General features: G+C 39.1%; 1 protein-coding gene across 1 annotated transcript; it reads right to left on the bottom strand.

The window, feature by feature from the left end:
- Positions 1 to 849: 849 nt before the first annotated feature.
- On the bottom strand, positions 850 to 18,056 carry LOC146390186 (uncharacterized; the record flags this gene model as incomplete). Its single annotated transcript, XM_084920955.1, has 18 exons — positions 850 to 922; positions 1,018 to 1,160; positions 1,496 to 1,550; positions 2,448 to 2,529; positions 2,808 to 3,071; positions 3,189 to 3,437; positions 3,560 to 3,790; positions 3,910 to 4,263; positions 4,458 to 4,682; positions 4,784 to 5,161; positions 5,293 to 5,315; positions 15,065 to 15,139; positions 15,273 to 15,561; positions 16,074 to 16,322; positions 16,445 to 16,675; positions 16,801 to 17,154; positions 17,349 to 17,573; positions 17,696 to 18,056. Coding segments are annotated over 18 exons (3,861 nt in total), but the record flags the coding sequence as incomplete, so codon positions are not given.
- Positions 18,057 to 24,944: the final 6,888 nt, after the last annotated feature.

Genomic DNA, 24,944 nt, shown 5'->3' with positions numbered 1-24,944 from the left:
ATGTTACAATATGGCTTTATGGAGCAGACGTGACCCCGTGTTCTCAGGTTTCTGCCATAACTTTTATTATTTCCATAACACCTCCCCCCTCTGGCTTCCACATGAACTGCAACAACTATTCATGCACATCATGACATGCCCTCTTTTTTTCCCTATTGATAAATACCACTTCATTACTATTCATACTACAACTAAGTAGTTATTAAATAATATATAGAATATTAAATAATAGAAAAAATTCCTGACCATAAAAAATAAAGCCTTTACAATGGGTTCACAAAAAAAGCAATTTTTTGCTAACATTACTGTAAACAGAAATTTTATAAATAGAGGACAGGTTGGGCAATAAAGTACCAATTAAATGAATTACCATTTCTTTATTATCTGGAAAAACTGAGACAGCCACAACTTTACTTTTTTTGTTGAGCACAAAGTATTTTTGTCTGAAGGTGGCACCAGAGATCACTAATCTGTCTCTTTGAACTTTAAACAAGATATTTAAACTACAGTTAACCTAAACTGTGATACAGTTAGTGTGGGAAATAACATCTTTGTTCCTACTAACTACTGGTGAGATAAAGCAACAGAAATTAACATTGGAAATATAAAGAGACATTTCAAAATTGATCATACATACAGCAAAGTACTCGGTTATGAGCTGTGATGACAAAGAAATAAAAATACATAAACATAAAATGAGAAGTTTGTTCACATTAGATTTAAGAGATGCTGGTTGTACTTTATGGTCCTTTTGGAGGTTTGTGTTGATGATTTATATTCATGGCAAGTCACTTATTACCCCCAGAAACAGAGGAGCCTGATGAAACACACAGCAGCTCCAGGCTGTGTTCACACTCTGGGATGTTTGTTAACGGTGCTGTACAGTGCAGAGGCATCCTCCACAGCAGCTTGGTGTTTTGATCTGTGAAGTAAACAATAAAATGATACTACTATTGTATACAAAGTATTAAAACAATAAACTTGAGGTGCAGTTATCCTGTGTGAAGAGCTGCTCACCTTCTAGCACTTCTGACATTCATGGTGGAGTATATAACACTCTCTTCCTGGTATCTGTCACGCTGAACTGAGCTGAAGTTGGAGTTAGCAAAGTCTGGCCGGTTTGTACTAAATTGTACAGCAGCATATTGAATTTCATCCGTCTGTCAAACACATGGATGAACATTTTTTTTAGGGCTTTTTGACTTTTTGCAAACGGAACTAATAAACTAAAACCGTTAATATCATTACACTTTCTTCCTTCCTCCCTCCCCTCTTACAGTTAAATATCTGTTACTACCTCAAGGTGTCTTGGTTTTGCTAATAAGTTAATGCAGAAAAGCATGAATGTGGAAGGACGAGATGAATAATATGGGTGAACATTGATACAATGGATGTAATCAGTCTGTGTGATGGGTTGAGCTAATTGGTGACTCTGAAGTCTGAACATTATGTTTTAGGATGTTTTCACTGGAATATCTGAAGTCTCATCACTCACCTGTGCTCCGTTGTCTGGCTTCTCTGCAGCCTCTGATTGGGGTTTCAATGATCTTCTGATAAGACAATAAAATACACATTTCAGCAAACAGGATGGATTCATGTTTTAATGATACAAATGTCCAGTGGAATAAATTCCCAAACTATGAACAAGATAAATTATCACAGCTAACAGAAGCAGTCTTCAGCCAACCGAACCTGCAGGAAAGTGATGTTATGAGCATAAGTTGTAATGTAAATATATCAGAAAAGTGCAGAAAAGTCTGGATAAACATTCAAAGGAAGTCAACATTAGATATGAGGCCATATCTCTATGCAGCTCTCTTTTAAAATTCTTGCCAGTATAAAAGGTTTAGGCTCACAATCATTCTGCGATTTTCAAAACGAGTGAAATCCATGGACTGAGATGGTTAGTCATAAGTTTTAATGCTACACAAACCCTTTGCTGTATGTTTTTCCAGCACTTATTGCTTGCTTGCTTGTTTAGCGATGTTCTTATAATCTGTAATAACTGATCAGCTTCACACCATGTACCATAACTTTTAAACTTGTCAATGAATTTGTCAACAAAGTCTCAGAGAACTTTAAGTGTCTGGAGTTGACTAATAAAACGATCTCTTAGTTGTTGGTCTTTTCTGTGCTCTCAGTGTGAACCTGTACATCTACAGAATTAATATCTGTCAGATGAAGTCATTTCAATGTTTTGTTCATTCCCAAAAGGTTGCAACAATTGTGATTACATTTTGCAAAACCCCGACAACGCTGAAGGATTACATCACATGTTTTTGTTAAAGATGCCATGAAATCACACAAATCTGACAAAAACTAGGTTATGAGATTAACATATCAAAGTTGAATATTTTTGACAGAAAATGTATTTCTGACTATTGTCTTAAGATTGACTTGAACAAAAAACACCTTTAAAATCCAAATCAGTTATTAAAACATCCCACCTAATCCAGAGCAGGAGAAAGAGGAGTATGATGACCAGAGCAGTAACAGAGACTGAGAGGATTACAGGAAGTTTCCATGAGCCTGGAAGTAAGTGAAACAAAAACATTGAACTTGATGGGTTAATCAGTGACTGATCATGAAATAATACAATTTTCTCTAAAAATGTTAGAATATCAGGACTTAATGCTGTCAACTAAAACCAAAACTGGATAATCGAGGATTCCAGGATGTTTTTTATTTTTTCAGTTTACTTTTATTTGTGAAAAATTACAACAGTCCCCTCACAGTAGTTTTTATTGTGAGGTGAAAACCAAACAATAATATTATCAGTTTCAACATCTGGTGCATCAGTAACTTACCTGTCACAAAAGTGAGATGATGGGAGGTGGAGCTGCGACGTCCTCTTGTGTTCTGGGCTTCACAGTAATAACTCCCACTGTGTTCAGGTCTGAAGTCAGTGATGATGAAGTTCTGTCCAGATGCTTTTGCTGAGTTATCATCCTCCTTGTACCAGGTGTAGTTAGCTGCTGGGTTAGCATCACTGCTGCAGGTCAGAGTCACTGAACTGCCCTCCACTAACTCACCAGAGGGACTGACTGACACAGAGGGAATCTTTGGAGCATCTGGAGGAAACCGAGAAAAAATATTTACATTCAGTGTGAGAAAATTTCCACCAAGAATGAAAACATTACAGGAAACTGTTATCCAAACAGATCACTGATCTGCTGCTGTTTACTTACACTGGACATCTATGAATAAAGACACAGAGAGCTGATCCTCAGTCTTGCAGTCGTAGATTCCTCTGTCCTCAGAGCTGATGGAGGTGAAATTATAAATACCTTCTGGTGTTAGAGGCAAGATTTGGTTGCCTTTGTACAAAGTGTTCTTAGCTGCTGGATTAGCATGTGTATGACAGGTCAGAGTGACTGAACTGCCCTCCACTATCTCACCAGAGGGACTCACTGACACAGAGGGAAGCTTTGACGGATCTGCAGATAAAAGTTTTCTTTATTAAAGTTGGAGTTTAAACTCATGTAACATTACAGCATGATAAACTGTAGGTGGCTTGGAGCTGTGATATGTTGTTGGTGACACAGTGAATTAAACTCACACACTGATGGAGAGCGGTAATCCTTGTATCCAGAGAAAGCACAGGAGATGATGTCTCCAGGATTAAAGTAGTCTGTATAAGCAGAAGTTTGCTGTGTCGTGTTTTTCTGTCCGTTCCTGAACCAGACGTAAGAAAGACGACCAGCTGGACTGCAGCTGCTTTGACACTTCAGCTCTGCCTCAGTCTGAGTCTGCTGGACTGATATTATTCTGCTCACCTTCACCTGCAGAGCTGAATATGACAGCACAGCAGTGACATCATGTAGAGAGAGGCTTTATGTGTGGATATGAAAGTCTACCTTTGATATCTGAGATCACAAAAACCTGCTAACATTGTGTGTTCATCAGTACCTGTGACAGTCAGAGTTGTTCCAGGTAAACTACTCTTCAGTTCAAAGCTTTGTGTTTTGAATGTAAAGTGATACTCGGCTGAATCCCTCTCTGTCAGGTCTCTGATTCTCAGAGTGGAGCGCCCTCTCTCTGTTTCAATGACCTCAACACGACCTGCATAGTGGGAGTCTGTTCTGAGGTCCTCGGGGTGTGAGCGATGCTGCCACTGATGACTACGTTCAGGACTGAACCAGAATTTGGACACAGCAGCATGTGTATGACTGTAGATGCAAGAAATGTCCACTGATGAACCTTTGAGGGCACAGATGCTTCTGCTGGTGTAAGTCACTCTGTTACAGGTTTGATCACCAACACCTAAAATATATGAAACAGATTTGTTAGAGGAAGATTTGACTGCAGCACCACAGAGCAGGAGGCTGTTGGGACTTATTGTTGATTTATTGGCTTTACTGAGATATAAAATAAACATGAAGATGCAGCAACATCTTTTTTATTAGAAACAGAAATGAATGATGTGTTTTGTCAATGTAAGACTGAAGTAAACTCACACACTGAAGGAGAGGGAAGCTTCTCGTATCCTTTTACAGCACAGGAAATGCTGTCTGTATGATCAAAGTATTTTTCAAAAGAAGACTCCTTTCTGTCAATATTCACTTCGTTCTGGTACCAGACATATGAATGAGGATCAGGTAGACGACAACTGCTCTGACACGTCACCTTTTTCCAAGTAGGATACAAGGTTGGCCAAGTTTTTATCACTTGTGCCTGGAGAACTAAAAATTATACACAGCAAAATAAAAAAAATACACAACATTCATAGCTTGTAGTGTCTCAAAGTTCCACCAAAACTATTCATTTTGAAAACATGTTATACATTTAAATATAAAAATCTGACCTGTGACAGACAGAGTGACTCCAGGTGATCCAGCATATTTCCCTCCTGGTTGGTTTGTCATAAATCTGAACTTGTACTCAGCTGAGTCGCTCTCTCTCAGGTCTGTGATTCTCAGAGTGCAGTCTTTGTTATCGCAGTGATACTGAACACGACCTGCAAACTCTGCCTCTGTCCTCACATCCACATGTTCATCACCTTTCATTTTAGTAAACCATACAGCTTTTTCAACTACAGTCACGTTCCCATTCACTCTGGATGGGTACGTGTAGGTGCAGCGTATGTCCACTGTTGATCCTTTTAAGGCACAAATCTGAGTAGAGGTGTAAGTCACTGACCAACCATCCTGACCCTGAACTGCTGAAACACATCAGAAACAAAACAATGAATTCTTCTGCTTTTAAAGGTGTGTCCACGCTCTCTAGAGTTAACCTGTATGTGAGCTGAGGCAGGAGGACACACACTCTGAAGGTGCAGCGAAGGAATTTCACCTGTGAGCCACGAGGAGGCTGAACTGAAGAGAAAGGTTTTTGTGAGAAAAGAGATGTGACAGAAATAAATGAGAAAAGCAGAAACTGATGTGTGGAACTTTACAGCTGAAGGGAAAGTTTCTTAAAACATTGGTCAACCTTTGTCTGCATGTGAGCAGTTATTTATGATGCACTTGCGGGAAGAATTGTCAAACAGGAAAAGTGCTCTCGAAAAAAAAACTGATGCTGAAACTAACTAAAAGCAGGTTACAGCTGAGTCGGGTGATAATAAGAATAAGACCAAGCAGTCCCAGCGTGACTGCATTCACAGTTGTAAACTCAATACATTTAAAGTACTCATTGTGTAACTGAGGATACAAGCTCGCTATAAGAGAGGTCGAGACAATTTACGGTTCAAAATATTTAAAAAAATGTTTTACAGACTGTGTTCAGGTGGTTTATCAACATCATTAAAATGACACTTGGACCTTTGTGTGATTTTAGTGTAGCTTCATTAACTCAGTTTGTTTCTTTGTGTTGTGTCTGTGTGTTTTCTTGCTAATGTGACAAAATGGAGGCAGAGGAAAGTTTAACAGAAACTATCTTCTCTTCAACTTTTGCATAAACAGAGCTGGAGTTTAAAATATTTAGAAAGTACTAAACTGCAAATGTTCCATATTTCTGTGTATTTTCTTATAGTTAATCAAAAGTCTGTTATCTGTAATATATGAAAATGTAAATATAAAATACCTGACAAAGTGAGAAGACAGATGATTGCAGCTTGTGCTCCTTTCAGTCTCATGGTTGGTGTCCTCCTCTCTTTGCTGTGGCTGCAGACAAGTTCAAACACATCAGCAGGTAAATGATATATACAAGAAATGATGTCCATCATATTGATCTGATGTGTAGCGGATGGTGCTGTCCACTATAGTTAGTGTGCACAGTTACTGTAAATGCCTAAAATGTGATCGGAGTGCAGAATTTCTGCTTTGCAATCTCACTGTGTTCGAGACACAAACTTCTTAGTTTAACCTGCTGCTTCCTTCCTCTTTCAGACAACTAAAAGTGCTGCAATTTCATCATTTTACTTCTGCATATCCATCCAGTTACAAGAATAAACAGCCAAAGACAAACTGAAGTGGTCCGCACAGCCGAGACAAATATACCACCTCACACACACTATTATTACACATATGTGAAAATAATAAAACCCTATAGGGTACATGTGAAGTTTAGGTTCGATGCAGTGCTTTCGGTTCGGCACGCATATGTATCGAAAAATAATTTTTTTTTTAAATTTTATCAACTTTTCTTCTGACAATGCTGTCTGTGTTGAGCGCTCAGTGGATCTGTGTTCGACTACTCCGCCTAGGCTGCACTGTCGAGTGCAGATCCACTGAACGCTACCCGAAATTGAACCTCCCCCACCCTCATTCAGATCTGGTGTTTGGAACTATTTTGGTTTTCATGTGAAGTATGACCCTGATGGTAAGCGCGCCATGGACAAAAGTAAAACAGTATGTCGGATGTGCCACGCAATGCTCAATTGGTGGGAACTAGTGCGTTAGCGCAGTTAGCTTGTTAACGTGTTGGCGTCCAGCTCCATGCACGGGGCGATCCGCGGTAACTAGTTAACGGAGATTTCCCGCGTTATAGTGTTAACGTCATTTCAACGAGATTAACGCTGACAGCACTAGTGGGAACACAACGAATATGACTGCACATTTACGCTGACATCATCCTAGTGCAAAGACAAGTGGAAGCAGACAAAAACAACAAGCACGCATGCTACAAACTTTACCCGAGTCATTTAGACAGCCGTTAGCACATGATTCTCCTTATGGGGACCTGATATGTTTAATATGCTGCTGAGAATATAGCCCAGAAGAAGCGTATAGTATAGCTTTTATTTTAGAAAGAGCCATTTCTCTGTAATAAACTCTTTTCCAAAGATGAGTGATTTCTCGATCAGATAGATTTTTTTATTATTACTTTGTTGTTTCACCAACATTAAATTTAAAAACTGTACTTTTGAGTTAAAATATATATTTATAATTTTAATAAATGACAAATTTAAAAGGCATGAACATTTTTTTGTATCGATAAAATATCAAACCGTGACACCAAAGTATCGAACCGAACCGTGAATTTTGTGTATCGTTGCACCCCTAATATATATATATATATATATATATATATATATATATATATATATATATCAATACAGCCACATCACACAACTATTGCCTGTAGGGTTTATCTAGGCCAGTGGAACACAAGACCAACAAACTGCACGACAAAACAAGATAAGACAGAGTTTTTTGTCTTTGTGGCTTTAAGCTGTCAGCTGCCTCTTCTTCTCTCATTCTCTCCCCCTCCCTCTCCTGTTTCTACTTCAATCATGAAACTGATCAATGATCAGCTGATCGGCTTTTCTCCCTTGTTTGTTTATCGCCCACTTCGCGCTAGAAAGAGGAAACCAGCGGATGTCGCATTAAGCAACAGCAGCACGTTTGATCAGCTGTTGTTAGAATTTATTTACCCATATGGAAAAGAAATAGTAAAAACTTATATGATTTACTCATGAAAGTGGCCACTTTCTCATTACTTTCATATATTGTTTTAGTAAGTATCCAAAACATACAAGTTTCATTATATAATTTTTCAAGGGATCTTATATCCGTTTTCACTCTTGTATGCTTTTCATACAAGTTTCACACAAGACAGATACAAACTTTATAAGATTTATATATATCTTTTCCATATGGGTAATATTACTTTCTAGTATCAGTTGATGTTTGCTGGAGCCACAGCTGTAAAGCTGCTGGTCATGATATCGGTTTGGTTATCTGGTCAGAGGAAACATGAAGATGAAACCAGGAGATGTCCTTACTGAATCATCAGAGCTGAACAGGTGATGGAGAAACAGGTTTACCTTTTAGGTGACATGAATGAGTTGAAGGGAAGTTATGAACTGTTTCTGAGAGACAAATAACACCAGGATCCTTTTCTATGTAGCTGACACCTGGTAACTGTGCAGGGGCGGGTCTAGCAAAGTGTTGCCAGGGGGCCAGGTAGGGCATTAACAGGGAAAGGGGGGCACAAAGAAATACTTTCTTATTCTCATTTAAAATGTCTCGCTTTTAATAAATAATTATCTGAGTCTTACAACAAACGATTGATAGATTGATACATATATACCATCAAGACAGTGTACATCACTGTCACAACAGCGTTTGTTTGCATTCAAAGGCTTTATGATTTTTCCTATAATGGCGGGCCGGTCTCTAGTCAAAAGGCCGATATTTTGTCCCAGTGACGTAGGCTAGAATCATGGCGGCGGTCAATGACGGTCCAGGTGTGGGATTTCTCTCGTGGAAATATGCACATTATCTTTTCCTTTCTATTGGTAGGTGGCACAGTGCACTTGTGGCAAGTAAGCAAGCTAGAAGACTGGCAATCTTGCTGGGTATCCAGTTACGGAAGCAACACATTAACCCTTTAAGACCTACCATAGAACCAAGTCCGCCAGAGCTTATATTATATTTTTAAATGTTGTAGAGCCATTTTTGGGAGCATTTCAAGTTGCTATACATCAATACAACCATTACAGCCTAAATTTTAATAATATGTATGCATTAAGTATATAATAATTACATAAATTGCAAAAAAGTGCAATAAACTACAAAAAAATTGAAAATCGTTTTTGTTTTTTTAACATATATTTCTAGTTAGAGAAATTTAAGAGGCTTATCCCTCAAAACTGTAAATACAAAAAAGTTGCACAAAATAGTTTCCCACCACAGGAAATTTATTTTGAGTGTCTTCATAGTTTTATTTTTGAAATACACCAATTTCTATACACTGCAGGAAAAACGAAAATAAATATTATAGTGCAAATTTGCAAAAAAGCAGCATATGCATCAAAATAAACTATTTCCAGCAGTGCAATATTAGTTCTAAGCATCCCAGAAACGACACAGAAAGTCATAAAGTCAACCATAACTTTTAAAAACACCAGTAAAGGCTCATGAGGCCTTGATGGTAAAAAACTACATTTCCGCAAAAATGACGTCACTTCCGGTTTCGGGCAAGTCATGGCGGACATGCGAAAGTTTGTGCTGATGGACGTAGGTGATATGAACAGCTGATCGGATCGGCAAGCGTGTTTCTGGAATATTATGTTTTTGTTGCTGCAAGTGCTTTTTATTCAGTTTTTGCAAAGCTATATGTGGAAGGAAACTGTGACCTAGGACAAGCTGATGGCATAAGATGTAAGTACAACTCCTCCGGTTTCATATGCAAAAAAAATTATTGCGCTAGCTCACGTGGTTGCAGTGCTACCGGGATTTAAAAATAGTTAGGCAAAATGGAGCGTGTCCGCTCCGACCGGTTTTAAAGGGTTAACAAGAGAAGTCTGAGTAAAACCAAAGTTACTTTCCCTATTAACTACTTATTTTGAAAGTAACGAGTAACATGAAGTAACTGAGTTACTTTTGATGGAAGTAACTAGTAATGTAACTAAGTTACTAATTTCAAGTAACTTACCCAACACTGATTATGAGTCTGTGGTCTGGGAGAGAGTCCTGTAACTCCCTGTCTGCAAAATACAGTAAATAAAGACCAATGTTTGGCAATTAATTATATAGTTACTTCTTCAAAAAAGTTACTGAGTTTTGCAAACAACAGTTTTTGCAGCTGTTTACCTAAAAATGCAGCCAAGGTGTTTTTTAAACAAACATTTCAAACTATTTACAGAACAATCAGCTGTTCTGCATCAAATTTGATGCCACACAAATTGTTTGTGCCACTCCAAAAAATAATTTCTGTCCACTATGAGATAGAGGAGAACAACAGCCTGATACCTGCAGGCCTGACAACAGGAGATGAGATGTATCACTCCTGTAACACCTGTAACATTCAGCAGTCGCCTCATTGTTCTGACACACACAACAAAACTATTGACTACACTACACACTAACTACACAACATTTGCGCTAAACGTTGCAAATGTCTCACATCTCAAAACACCGCCGTCACTCCTAAAACTTCCTCCCGTATCTTAACAACTAAATGCCACGTTTTGATTGGTCGACATGGTACATTTTTCAACCAATGGGAAAGGGTGGGGGTGTATTGGTTTTGTCTTTACTCACAGACGGAGAGCGTTTTCCTTAAAAAAAACCGTTTTCAGCGTTTTTTCCCACAGTAAATATAAACAACGGTAGTATCCAGGAAAACCAAACATTACATATTTTTTTTTATCACAACTCTGGTTTTTCGTGGCCTATCAACACAATTTAAAAACTGGTGTAAAGTCCACAAGTTTTCCATCAATTGTTCCGTCTGTCCTGCTCACATCTCCAGTGGTTGTACACATTGTCATTAACGTGGCTTCAGTCCACGTCAGCCCCTTTTCTAGCTAAAACACCGGTGTCACATATTTACTTTAATTTCAATTCAGGTTAGAATCTGTGCGCAACCCACATTTTTTCTGCGCAGAGACCATGCCAACAGTGCGCTATTGCGCACGCGCGCAGCTTAGAGGGAACATTGCGTGACATTCTTAAGCAACATCAGTGTCTATATTCTCTGTGTGTGTGTGTGTGTGTGTGTTTCCAGCTATACCATACATAGACATACGACCTTTCCATCCATCCATCCATCCATTTGCTTCCGCTTATCCTTTTCAGGGACGTGGGGGGCGCTGGAGCCTATCCCAGCTGTCATAGGGCGAGAGGCGGGGTACACCCTGGAAAGGTTGCCAGTCTGTCGCAGGGCCACATACGACCTTTCAATTAACTTAAACTGTGTGTATGAGGTATGAAGAAAAGCAGAAGTAAGCGTCTTGCTAAAATATAAAAACATGGACTTGCAGTAGGACATTTAAAGGTGTGAAGTCTTACACTTTGAGATAACGAACAAGACAGTCTGGTTTCTACAGCTTTAATGGAAATTATAACGTCAAGGCTGCTTCCGCTCATCTCATGGTGCACAAGTGCACACAGACTCTTATCAGACCTAATAAGGATAAGATACTTTATCGGCATACAAATGATTATATATTTCTAAGCATAAATGACAATACAAAAAATATAACATTGCCCATAGTGCAAGATACTGAAAAACAAAGACTCACTAAAAGAAAAGAAAAAAAAAAGAATAAATGGCTAAAAATAATGGCTGGCTATTTTACAAAGGATGTGAATCTTCAAGAAACATCGACCTGCCGTTGCTGTACCCGACTTGTTTGCATGGGTGCTTGGTTCAGCTGGTGATTCACCATTTAGCCATTTGGGCCACTTAACAGTTTGACTAAGTTTCTGTTTCTTACAGATATCCAAAACACAACACTAAAGAAAAAGAAAAACAGATTCAACATGCATGACAAAGGAGAATCATCATGGTTTAATCGCTGTGAAAATGAGAAACAAACATGAATATTGCTGGTGCCCCTTTTTGCACACAGCTTAAATACATCATAATAAAGCTTTGAATCAACACTGTTCTAAGATATTTATAACAGTCAACATATTTCACAACGTGAGCTTTAACTGAAGTCTAAAAGAAATGATTTTGTGTGTATAAGTTATTTTATTGTAGTGTCTTTGCTTAACAATATCTTCAGGCAGCTGCTGTGATTTAGTGCTACATAAACTTTTTTTGAGTGCAAGGTTTAAGTAAATGACTATAAATGTATGTTATTGGGTCCTTAAGACTTATTTATTATGGAGTGGAAGGCCAGACTCTGAGTTAGCATCAGTTAACTCAGAGTCTGAATGGAAGCCATGCAGAGTGACACTGCTGCTACTCTTTGGGTCCCAAAGGCTTGCTGTTTTTCTAAGACTGGACACGAACCAGCTTATTTGCAGCCATTTTGCTCTCCAAGTCTGCTTTATATTTCCGTCAGACTTTCAATTTTCAGCTCCTTACTGGCTATCTGGAGGTCAGAAGGTGTACCATGTTTAAAGATATAATTCCTTTTCTGTATGCTGGACTTCACAGATTTAGTCACCCAAGGTTTATTGTACATACATTTTAACTTGCCTTGAAGGAATTATCATGTCTCTACAAAACAGTGCAAAAAAATAAAAATACTGACAGCTGGCCTTGCTTGCCAGGGGTTGAAAGGGTCCCACACCTTTGATGTTCTAGCTGGTGCCCTTGATGACATTCATTGTCAATACAGAATAAGGTGGGAAGTGGTAAGAACTACACCAGACAGTGGCTCAAACTTTATAAAAGCATTCCTTGTGTTTGGTGAACAACGTCGGCCTGAGAAAGCGGCATCAGAGTCGGATCAAGACTTCTGAAGAGACCAAAGGGGACTACCCAGACATTCATCATCCTGGAGCAGGATGCCAGTCTTGAGTATCAGATTCCTCCACATCAAACGTGTGCATGCCACCTATTAAATTTAGTTGCCACAACAGATGCTGCAAGAGATGCATGATGCATACAAACGGCTATCACAAGCCGCCTTCAGAAATGTCAGGCAATCTGGAATAAGTCGGGTCGGTCCTACATGGCAGAAATTGTGGAAAGTAAATGAATTTTCCAACTTATCCGGCCCAATTAAACTCAGTGGAACTCAACATACATAGCTCTGGAAAGAATCACACGGATCATACAAGAGAAGGGGGAGGATGCTATCAGGAATATCTGTGAAGAATTCATAGTGAAAAGTTTTTTGTTTCTAAACTATGAAGTAAAAGACAAATGGAAAACAATGGCTGAAGCTACCTGAGTTATTAGTTTATTAGCCCCTCCCTGAGCTTGGTTCTGCCGGAGGTTTCTTCCTGTTAAAAGGGAATTTTTCCTTCCCACTGTCGCCAAAGTGCTTGCTCATAGGGGGTCATATGATTGTTGGGTTTTTCTCTGTATCTATTATTGTACGATCTGTACAATATAAAGCGCCTTGAGGCAACTATTGTTGTGATTTGGCGCTATATAAATAAAATTGAATTGAATTGAATGGGCAGTAGATCAGCTCTCCAAGGTTTCCTCATCGATCCAAAGAGCTGTGACCCTATGAAACTGCTGGTGTACTGTCCAACAATCTGTAATGGTGGCAACATGGCTGACTTTACTGAGGTGCAACATCAAAGTTTTTTTCTTCTTATTGGCAGCTCCCTCTATTATGGTTGAGTATGCCTGCAAATGACTTTTCATTGTGGATTCAGTGTCAATGTAAGTTATCTAAAAGAAGGTTGTTCAACCACAGAAAATGACCTTCACAAATGAAATTAATCATGAGCTTGTCAACCTTCGCCTGTAGTACTTGTATGTTTGCACACACTGTCATCACATCACTGATTTTTATTTTCTTCCTACTCAGATTTTATGTTTTTTGTCAAAAATTTAGATTAATTGTGCTAATAGAGTATGTCAAAATGAAAAAACAATCCCTTTAAATTCAGACACGTGACGTATTGCTGTAACTCAAAAGCTGGGTCCAAGACCCAGAGCCCTGACACCGTGAAGGTGAATAAATGGACTCTTGTCCTGAATCACTGCTTGTGAGTGTGTCGGCTCCTTGTCACAGTGTACTACATAAAGGTAGAGTCTAGCTAAATTATGAGGTCAAGCTCATCATTATTTTTATCCTTGCATATGCATCCAATGACCGCTGTAATGTAGGTCACATATAGCATGCTGTGTCAGGTCTTGGGATTGTGCTTGTAAATCTATCCAGCTGCTGATAACTGGCAGAGTTTATAATCTTGGCATTTATTTTCATATCAAATCCAACGATGTCTGAATTCATGAAGCAATTATTTTTGCTTTATGGTGTGTTCTACCTTTGTAATAATGTGTTGCAATGACAAGCATCAACCTCTGAAGGACATGAAACGTCTATTCTGAAAAAATAAAGAGTTTATTTCAATTTGAAAAACAAAACTTGTTGCATAATGATGACCTCTGTAGCATTCACAGGGAACTGATCTTCAATATACAGAGCTGTTGTAGCTGCAGGTTTTTCTGTTTTGTTAACAAAAAACAAGCCGCAAGTGCTGTAAAATATTTTCTTCTAGATCAGCATCTTTTTGTTGGGAAAGCAGTTTTTACTGCATCTTTAACTTTTACAAACAAATGAATCTAAAAATACACCTCGGATAAGAACTTCTGTACTACACATAATCTGAACAGGTAACAGAAGGACAACAATAAGCTGTAATTCTAGTCTAACGTTCTGCTGCTGACAAATAAACTTTATATAACTGGAGCTAAACGTAAAAATATAAATCTGTATGCATCAGCATCACTCTCCACTGTGCTGTTTTTTACTTTCTGTTTCCATCAGCTGAGTCCTGTTTATGGTTTGACTGCATCTGTACAAAGTAACAGAGTTTCTGATTAGATCTTCTCAAAAATTAGATGGTGAACTTTTGCTTGAAGGTTGGCCTGATGTTTCCATCCAGCAAACTCAAAACAGATTGTCATGGATACAATCAGATTTCTTTATAAAATGTGGTCAAATGTTTTTACAGAAATTAACTTTTCTACTAAAAATCCATTTGTAATAAACTACTAAAATATTTACAATAGCATGGATAATGATAGTATATTAAACAGAGTAAGAGATTAGACAAGATGTTTCAACAACATCAATTCAATTCTGACACTGTCTCTATCTCACTCTCACCTCCATTGTCTCCATAAGTTCATTTGATTCAGCTGTAGAGCTCCAAGGTTTCTTCTTGCTAATAACAAATAATCACATTTTAAATGTAAAACTATTAAATTAGAAAGTCAAAGACCACTTCTGCAACAGAGCGATGTTTTATTTTACCTCATCCACAAAATCACAAGAAGCAGAGGAATCAGCATCAGGACCACCAAAGTTAATCTGATAATATTGATTTCCCTAAAAATGGAGATAGAAATTTGATGTGATTGAGAGATAGCATACACTTTGTTTTTGAAAACCTGGAGAGGAATCTTATTTTCTTTGTAACTGTTTTTTTAGTAATGCATCAATGAAAATTGTTGCAATAAACAGACTTGTAAATGTAGAAAGAGCACCTGTCACAACAGTGAGATGATGGGAGGTGGAGCTGCGACATCCTCTTGTGTTCTGGGCTTCACAGTAATAACTTCCATTGTGTTCAGGTCTGAAGTCAGTGATGATGAAGTTCTGTCCAGATGCTTTTGCTGAGTTATCATCCTCCTTGTACCAGGTGTAGTTAGCTGCTGGGTTAGCATCACTGCTACAGGTCAGAGTCACTGAACTGCCCTCCACTAACTCACCAGAGGGACTGACTGACACAGAGGGAATCTTTGGAGCATCTGGAGGAAACCGAGAAAAATTATTGTGAAATTTTTACAGCAACATTTTAATATTCAGTGTGAGAAAATTTCCATCAAGAATAAAAACATGACAGGAAACTGTTAATCACTGATATAATGATCATATGATGTGATATGATCATAATTCATATGAAAATAAGAATTCTTATAATACTATGATATTAACTATTATCATAATTTGTGCTATGTGTGCTGTATATATTATATTAGAAACACGTTCAATATTATTTGTGCAGATTATATCAGCAAGGAAGCTCAAATATTGATCGATAACTTAAGGTGAAAGGGGCATTAAAGAAGTGTGAACTTCTTCCAACTCATTTTTGATATTTAGCTGAATCAGAACAGGTGAAGCGATATTGAAATGTAGTTGCGTTATTTGTATAGCCTTTTGTATTCTTTGCTCAATGAACTTCTGTGTATTGTTTATATGATGGAAATAAATTGAACACACCTCCCAGCTGATCACTGATCTGCTGCTGTTTACTTACACTGGACATCTATGAATAAAGACACAGAGAGCTGATCCTCAGTCTTGCAGTCGTAGATTCCTCTGCCCTCAGAGCTGATGGAGGTGAAATTATAAACACCTTCTGGTGTTAGAGGCAAGATTTGGTTGTCTTTGTACAAAGTGTTCTTAGCTGCTGAATTAGCATGTGTACGACAGGTCAGAGTGACTGAACTGCCCTCCACTATCTCACCAGAGGGACTCACTGACACAGAGGGAAGCTTTGACGGATCTGCAGATAAAAGTTTTCTTTATTAAAGTTGGAGTTTAAACTCATGTAACAATACAGCATGATAAACTGTAGGTGGCTTGGAGCTGTGATATGTTGTTGGTGACACAGTGAATTAAACTCACACACTGATGGAGAGCGGTAATCCTCGTATCCAGAGAAAGCACAGGAGATGATGTCTCCAGGATTAAAGTAGTCTGTATAAGCAGAAGTTTGCTGTGTCATGTTTTTCTGTCCGTTCTTGAACCAGACGTAAGAAAGACGACCAGCTGGACTGCAGCTGCTTTGACACTTCAGCTCTGCCTCAGTCTGAGTCTGCTGGACTGATATTATTCTGCTCACCTTCACCTGCAGAGCTGAATATGACAGCACAGCAGTGACATCATGTAGAGAGAGGCTTTATGTGTGGATATGAAAGTCTACCTTTGATATCTGAGATCACAAAAACAAAAACCTGCTAACACTGTGCGTGCATCAGTACCTGTGACACTCAGAGTTGTTCCAGGTAAACTACTCTTCAGTTCAAAGCTTTGTGATTTGAATGTAAAGTGATACTCGGCTGAATCCCTCTCTGTCAGGTCTCTGATTCTCAGAGTGGAGCGCCCTCTCTCTGTTTCAATGACCTCAACACGACCTGCATAGTGGGAGTCTGTTCTGAGGTCCTCGGGGTGTGAGCGATGCTGCCACTGATGACTACGTTCAGGACTGAACCAGAATTTGGACACAGCAGCATGTGTATGGCTGTAGATGCAAGAAATGTCCACTGATGAACCTTTGAGGGCACAGATGCTTCTGCTGGTGTAAGTCACTCTGTTACAGGTTTGATCATCAACACCTAAAATATATGAAACAGATTTGTTAGAGGAAGATTTGACTGCAGCACCACAGAGCAGGAGGCTGTTGGGACTTATTGTTGATTTATTGGCTTTACTGAGATATAAAATAAACATGAAGATGCAGCAACATCTTTTTTATTAGAAACAGAAATGAATGATGTGTTTTGTCAATGTAAGACTGAAGTAAACTCACACACTGAAGGAGAGGGAAGCTTCTCGTATCCTTTTACAGCACAGGAAATGCTGTCTGTATGATCAAAGTATTTTTCAAAAGAAGACTCCTTTCTGTCAATATTCACTTCGTTCTGGTACCAGACATATGAATGAGGATCAGGTAGACGACAACTGCTCTGACACGTCACCTTTTTCCAAGCAGGATACAAGGTTGGCCAAGTTTTTATCACTTGTGCCTGGAGAACTAAAAATTATACACAGCAGACTATAAAACATGCACAACATTCATAGCTTGTAGTTTCCCAAAGTTTAAGCAAAACATTTTATTTTGAAAACATGTTATACATTTAAATATAAAAATCTGACCTGTGACAGACAGAGTGACTCCAGGTGATCCAGCATATTTCCCTCCTGGTTGGTTTGTCATAAATCTGAACTTGTACTCAGCTGAGTCGCTCTCTCTCAGGTCTGTGATTCTCAGAGTGCAGTCTTTGTTATCGCAGTGATACTGAACACGACCTGCAAACTCTGCCTCTGTCCTCACATCCACATGTTCATCACCTTTCATTTTAGTAAACCATACAGCTTTTTCAACTACAGTCACGTTCCCATTCACTCTGGATGGGTACGTGTAGGTGCAGCGTATGTCCACTGTTGATCCTTTTAAGGCACAAATCTGAGTAGAGGTGTAAGTCACTGACCAACCATCCTGACCCTGAACTGCTGAAACACATCAGAAACAAAACAATGAATTCTTCTGCTTTTAAAGGTGTGTCCACGCTCTCTAGAGTTAACCTGTATGTGAGCTGAGGCAGGAGGACACACACTCTGAAGGTGCAGCGAAGGAATTTCACCTGTGAGCCACGAGGAGGCTGAACTGAAGAGAAAGGTTTTTGTGAGAAAAGAGATGTGACAGAAATAAATGAGAAAAGCAGAAACTGATGTGTGGAACTTTACAGCTGAAGGGAAAGTTTCTTACATCATGTCAGGGAGCAGCTATGTGCAGGCAGGAAAGACCCAGATGCAGACTCGGAAGTGGAGCGTAACTCAAAAAATGGCTTTATTTACAGACTGGGGAAATAAACAATACAAACCTAAACTGGGAAAAGCTAGTTAGCTGACCACTCAGGAAACACATGGAGAATTCCACAAAACCAGGGATGACATGACACGGAACTGAGGGAGACTGTGACATAAATACACAGAAAGCTAACAACGAACAGCACAGGGGACACAGCTGACACTAATAATAATAATGAGACGGGGAAAGACCAAACACAATATGATGTACACTGACGAGAGACTGTTAAAGTAAAACAGGAAGTACACGACACACACACAGACCCAGAATAGACACTGAACGGAAGTAAATCAACACAGAACATGGGGGTACAGGGTCCAAAAGCTAAGCAGTAGAAATCTCAAACCAAGGAGAACAGAAGAGCTAGAAGCACAAACTGAAACCTGAAACACAACCATCCTTAGAAATTAAAAGCACAAAACTCAATACACTGGTTCACTGACCGCGGACCATGACACAATATTGCTCAGCCTATGTCTGCATCTGAACAGTTATTTATGATGTACTTGAAGAAAGACTTGTCAAACAGAAAAAAATACACTTGAAAAAGAAATTGACTGTTAAAGAAGTTTAACAGAAACTTTTTCTCTTCAAGTCTTGCATAAACAGAGCTGGAGTTTAAAATGTTTAGAAAACCATCAATTGCAAATGTTCCATATTTCTGTGTATTTTCTTATAGTTAATCAAAAGTCTGTTATCTGTAATATATGAAAATGTAAATATAAAATACCTGACAAAGTGAGAAGACAGATGATTGCAGCTTGTGCTCCTTTCAGTCTCATGGTTGGTGTCCTCCTCTCTTTGCTGTGGCTGCAGACAAGTTCAAACACATCAGCAGGTAAATGATATATACAAGAAATGATGTCCATCATATTGATCTGATGTGTAGCGGATGGTGCTGTCCACTATAGTTAGTGTGCACAGTTACTGTAAATGCCTAAAATGTGATCGGAGTGCAGAATTTCTGCTTTGCAATCTCACTGTGTTCGAGACACAAACTTCTTAGTTTAACCTGCTGCTTCCTTCCTCTTTCAGACAATTAAAAGTGCTGCAATTTCATCATTTTACTTCTGCATGTGCAACCAATGACTGTATTAAAGTAAGTTGCTGCTACAGCAAAGCTATTTCACACCGTGTTGTTTTATGTTGTGGGACCAGAAATTTACTTTGCAAAGGTTATAAATCATCAAGAAACATCGACCTGCCAACTGCTGTAACCGACTCGTTTCGAGGGGTGCTTGGTTCGCCAATCAGCCAGTTAGACCACTTAACAATTTGACTAAACTTCTGTTCTTTACAGATATCCAAACCATAACGATAAAGAAAAACATGAAACAGATTCATTAAAATGCAATAAAAGAGAATCATCATGGTTTAATCACTGTGGAAACAAACATGGGAATCACCGGTGGCCCTTTTTGCACACAGCTTAAAATTTAATTAAAGTAAAATTAAGCTTTGTATCAACAACTGTTCCCAGATATTTACTGAATAGATTCCACAATCTGACCTTTAATAGAAGTTTGACTCAAAAATGAGTCAACACCTATTGTACAAAAAGGTACATGCACAAAATCTGCCATAAAACCCTGACACAGCATTTAACCCTTTAAATGGGGATGGGACATTTGTGGTGATGTGTAACATTATCAGAGGACCTTTTTAATTTTTAGAAACACCTCAAATGTTTTACCATAAAGAGCAAACCAGTGACAGACTCCAGGGGAACCACAGACTCTAGACTGAAGGTGGACTGAAGTATGAGGTAGCTGAACTGAAGAGGATAAACATAAGAGAAGCCTTTCTGAGAGAGGAGAAGTCACTGAAAAAATAGTCCCTCTGTTTAACACATTTTTCATTCTTCATTTACTGTGAGATAAGATCACAGCATGCTTAGTGAGAAAAATGCAGAGAAATGCAGAACTGACGTGTGAAACACTGAACTGTGATGAAGGTATTTTGATAACAAAACGTTGCTGTAATCATGTTTTTTCAACTTGTTAAATGTCTGTATTCGACATTACATTTTTACCTGGACCATTAACACATAAGTCATACATAACACGAAGCAGAACCAAAGTTATATAAATGGCACTCTTATATTGGCTTGAAGGGATATAGAATAAAACACGAGTGTTTAAAGCCATTACATGTAAAAGTTTGATTAACTTTATTGTTTCCTTTAGAATTAAGCTGATAAATGATTTCATGTTTCATGGTTGGTGTCCTCCTGTCTTTGCTGTGGCTGCAGAGAAGTTCAACCACAATAGGAGGCAAATAAAATACAAGAAATAATGTCCATCACATCAATAAATGCACTGATCTGACCTCAAATGTAGCTCGTGGTACTGTATACTCCACTGTACTTGTTTGGCCAAATGTTATGATTAAAAATCTGGTAAAATTAGTAAAATTGTAGAAAAAACATCTTTAATTCAGATCATTACTGAAAATTAAATGTGAGAAAAATATGATTAGAAATTCCCTCATTTTACTTTTAAGGTAAAGGGTCTTTACCTTACAATATAAAGCCCATTAAGGTAACTGTTTTTATGACTTAACACTTCTTAAACAGGCCCTAGCAGGGCCTCCTGAAACTGCCCTTGTACCGCCTCCTCGACTCTTGCTCCACCCCTCTGTCTCTCTCTCAGTCTTCTCTCTCCCCAGGACACAGCTGCTGTTCACTGGCCTCGTTTACCACCTGGGCCCAGTCAGCTATCACCTCCGTGAGGTCATATAAGCTGGGGATGAACTGGATGTGGGAGGGTGGTTTCCTCTGGTGTCCCCAAGTTGTGTGTGAAGGTGGCGAAAGAGGTCCTATTATGTGATTGTCCTGTCTGTGGTGTGGAGTTGTAGGAGCAGTAGGAAGAGTAGCCTTCATGTGAGTGGTGTGGGCTTGTGGGCCCCCAGAAGTGCCTCCTCGTAGTGTGGAGTTTTTTGTTTGGTATCGGCGACATTTTTCTTTTTCTAGTGTTATTGGAAAAACGTTGGTGGTGTTGCCGGCTCTTTCAGTAAAGATTATTTGTAATAAAGCTGTAATATATACTGAACAGTCTGTATGGTTTCCTTTCATTCAGTTCCTGACCCATTTGTTACCAGTCCCCACACACCCACCTAGACCTCTACGTGGGGACGCAACAATACAAAGAAACAAACTCAGTCAAACAATAAAGCTGCACTAAAATAACAGAAAGTTGAGGCGGAGGAAAGTTTACGTGGAGTGACACAACCCTAGTAAAGTGCACATACACCTCATTACCCAAGCCACTCCACAAGGAGCTAAAGATGTATTTGGAGGACCTGCTGAAGAAGAGGATAAATTCAGAAATCATGGTCCCCATACTCATCAACCACAGTCTGTGTGTGACTGCTTCTCAGTGTTGGACATATCATTAGGGTTTTCTGGAGGAGAGTAGCAGATCACTCACATCCTTTATTACACCTTTGACTTTTACTCGCCTCCTGCTGGAGTTCCAGTGCAGTATGGAGGAGTGCCGATGAAATATCTCAGCCATATGTGGATAACAATTATGTCCACAGCAAATAATTTGAGTACCATCTGTGTGATATTATGTACAACTATCAAGCACATGGTGTGGAGCTGACTCCAAACAAGTGTGAGGTGTTTAAAGAAGTTATGGACATTTAATTAACAAAGCCTGCAGAGATACAATGAGGAGTAGCTAACATATTTTAATAAAAACCAAGCTTGAGTGAAAGAGAGGCCATCACTGCACTGACAGCAGTCTCTCTCTGTCCTTCCCTGCACAGCCCTGGGTTTAAATACAGTCAAGAGAACAAAAGGTATTACACAGCTGTTGTTTACACCTATGATTTCCTCCAAGGAAAGAGTTTACCCTAATCACCTCTTTACAGGGTCAACCCAGCTCTTTGCCACTCTGCCACTTCCCCCATTCTCAAAGACATGGTGGACAAAAGACTTCACTACCTGTGGAATCCTGCCCCACTCTGGGGTCAGCCTGCCTGCAATAAAGTTAACCCTTTAAGACCTACCATAGAACCAAGTCCGCCAGAGCTTATATTATATTTTTACATGTTGTAGTGCCATTTTTGGGAGCATTTCAAGTTGCTATACATCAATACAACCATTATAGCCCAAATTTTAATAATATGTATGCATTAAGTGCATAGTAATTACATAAATTGCAAAAAAGTGCAATAAACTACAAAAAGTGACCAATACATCAGTAAATGAAATTCCAATACAAAGACAAGGTGACATTTCTGGGAAGAATTGTGTCTAAAGGCTACTGCATGGATCACACTGAGTTAGCACCCGTTTAGGCACTGAAAACCTGCAAGTCTGAGACGGTGGGAGATTTGAGAAAAATTCTGGTTTTCCTTGTTCTACTACCGTCCATATATACCAAACTTCTCACCCACTCCCAGGCCACTTTACAGTCTGTTGTCTGCCCAAAAGACAAAGACAAAGGATCGAATGGAAGCATGCACAAGAAGAGACAGAAGAAATCAGACCAAATTCCCTCAAGCCAGCCAATCACATTGACAGACCAACATCAGGCAGTGCTCTACCATCTTATTGACAATTTGCTAAGTCCACCACTCTTGGGCTATCCTGATTTTGAAAAACCATTAGTTTTGCACTGTGATGCCTCCCAAAAAGAACTGAAGCGGCACTGAACCAGAGACAACAGGGTAAACTGGCTGTCATTTGTTATGGTTCGAGAACACCCAGCTGCTCTTGAAACTAACAACCACATTGATTCACATTATTAGTATAATAGTTTATGTTAGTCAAACATTGAGTACCAGAACCTAGACCATTTACATAGAAAGAGACACTGGGATGTATGTGAGGTATACAGTAGTAGATGTGTGTATGTGTAATAGGTTACAGGGTAGCAAAATAGATCAAAACCTTCAGTCTGACACAGAACATGCACAAACAGTGAACTGACTTTACAGACATTACCTAGCACATGACATAAAGTGGGAGATGTATGTCCTGTCAAAGACTGTTGCTGTGAAGAGTATCTTGAGTGACTGACTCCCAGAGAAGCTTCTACTTTAACCCTCTGTTGAAGATATTTATGTCCTGGGAAATTGTCTTAAAGTATAAAGTATTTGTTTATTTGTTTAAAAACATTTCATTTAAATTCACATCTGCATACCAGCGAAACTTTATGTACCTGCACAGGTTAAAGAATATGGTGCTGCTGACTGTCCTTACTATGTGATTTGCTAATGTGTCATCCACAGCATCAGTAACACACTACGCCAGTGGTCCCCAACCCCCCGGCCACGGACCGGTACTGGTAACCAAAGTTACATCATGTTGCTTACATGTCAGAAAGTTTTGTTCTCTCTTCCAGTTCAGTGTTACAGCAAATTTTAAATGTAAAATGCTAATGGATAGACAAGGAACAATACAAACATTTAATAATCAGTGGTCATGATGACATATAAACTCATAAAATGGAAAGTTTCTTCAAATTATTTAGTAGGCACACAGGATTCACTTTGTCACTTTAGAGGAAGCGGTTCTGACATAAACGGTAGTAACCAGACCGAAAAGCAGCGCACATTTTGGTGCTTTATTTCGGTGCTTTTTTTTCCTAAAATGTCATACACTTCGGATTCTAGCCAATCATTTTACCTTTGCAAGCGTAGTAGGCGGGCCCAGGTACGTACATTCTTTTAAAGCAGAGCTACAGATTAAAAATGCCCAAGGCGAAGCGGTCAAAGTCTGGCTGTATACTTCACAGCAAAAGATGCAAACTCAGCAGCCTGCAACAAGTGCTTTAAGGTGATACTGTGCAAGGGAGGTAACTCCTCAAATCTGATGAAACACCTGGCGACCTATAGCATTTTGTTAAAAGCCGAGAAATGCGCCGTATTTGATAGCTTGCTGCGAGACCTCACACCGAGCACATCTACTGCGGGTGGGTTGCCTGTTATCGGACCCGGAGTTAGCAACATCCCCCAAAAACCCGAAGAGGAGAGTCCTGGCCCCTAGCCCTGCCAGTGTAGCAGAAATGATGACGGATGATGATGGCAGCAGCAGCCGTTCTTCTCTGCGTGAGTAGCTTAATGTTGTCCGTGTGTAATTTACGTTGAGTAGGCTAACCACGTTATTACATTAATGCACGTAAGGTGAACTAGCAAACACAGTCGTAGTTACATGCGGCTGTCTTGTTTGATGGCAGATACTCCCTTCACCCTGGCCAAAAAGGCTAAAATGACCAAAGAAAAAGTGGAAAACAGCTAAACATGAGAGGTTTTTGGACAAAGTTTGTGTTTTTTTCCATTGATTAAGCACTGCTTCCAGCCAAGAGTGATACCATATATGCCCCATAGCTGCAGAAAAGGCTAACATTGTTATCTTTTTACAAAAAAACAGCTGAACATGAGAGGTTTTTGGACCAATTTTGTGTTCTTCATTCTTTAAGCACCGGCACCGTTTCAAAAGTACCGGTTTGGTACTGGTTTCGGATAAAACCTAAACAATACCCATCCCTACTCATGACCTAAAAACAATCCAAAATTTCCATC

Source organism: Perissodus microlepis, chromosome 3 (assembly GCF_051167445.1).
Source record: "Perissodus microlepis isolate ML-2025 ecotype Zambia chromosome 3, ASM5116744v1, whole genome shotgun sequence".
In the NCBI taxonomy this organism is placed as follows: domain Eukaryota; kingdom Metazoa; phylum Chordata; class Actinopteri; order Cichliformes; family Cichlidae; genus Perissodus; species Perissodus microlepis.
Note: the sequence above shows the minus strand (reverse complement) of the source record. Positions and strands in the feature narration are given on the sequence as shown.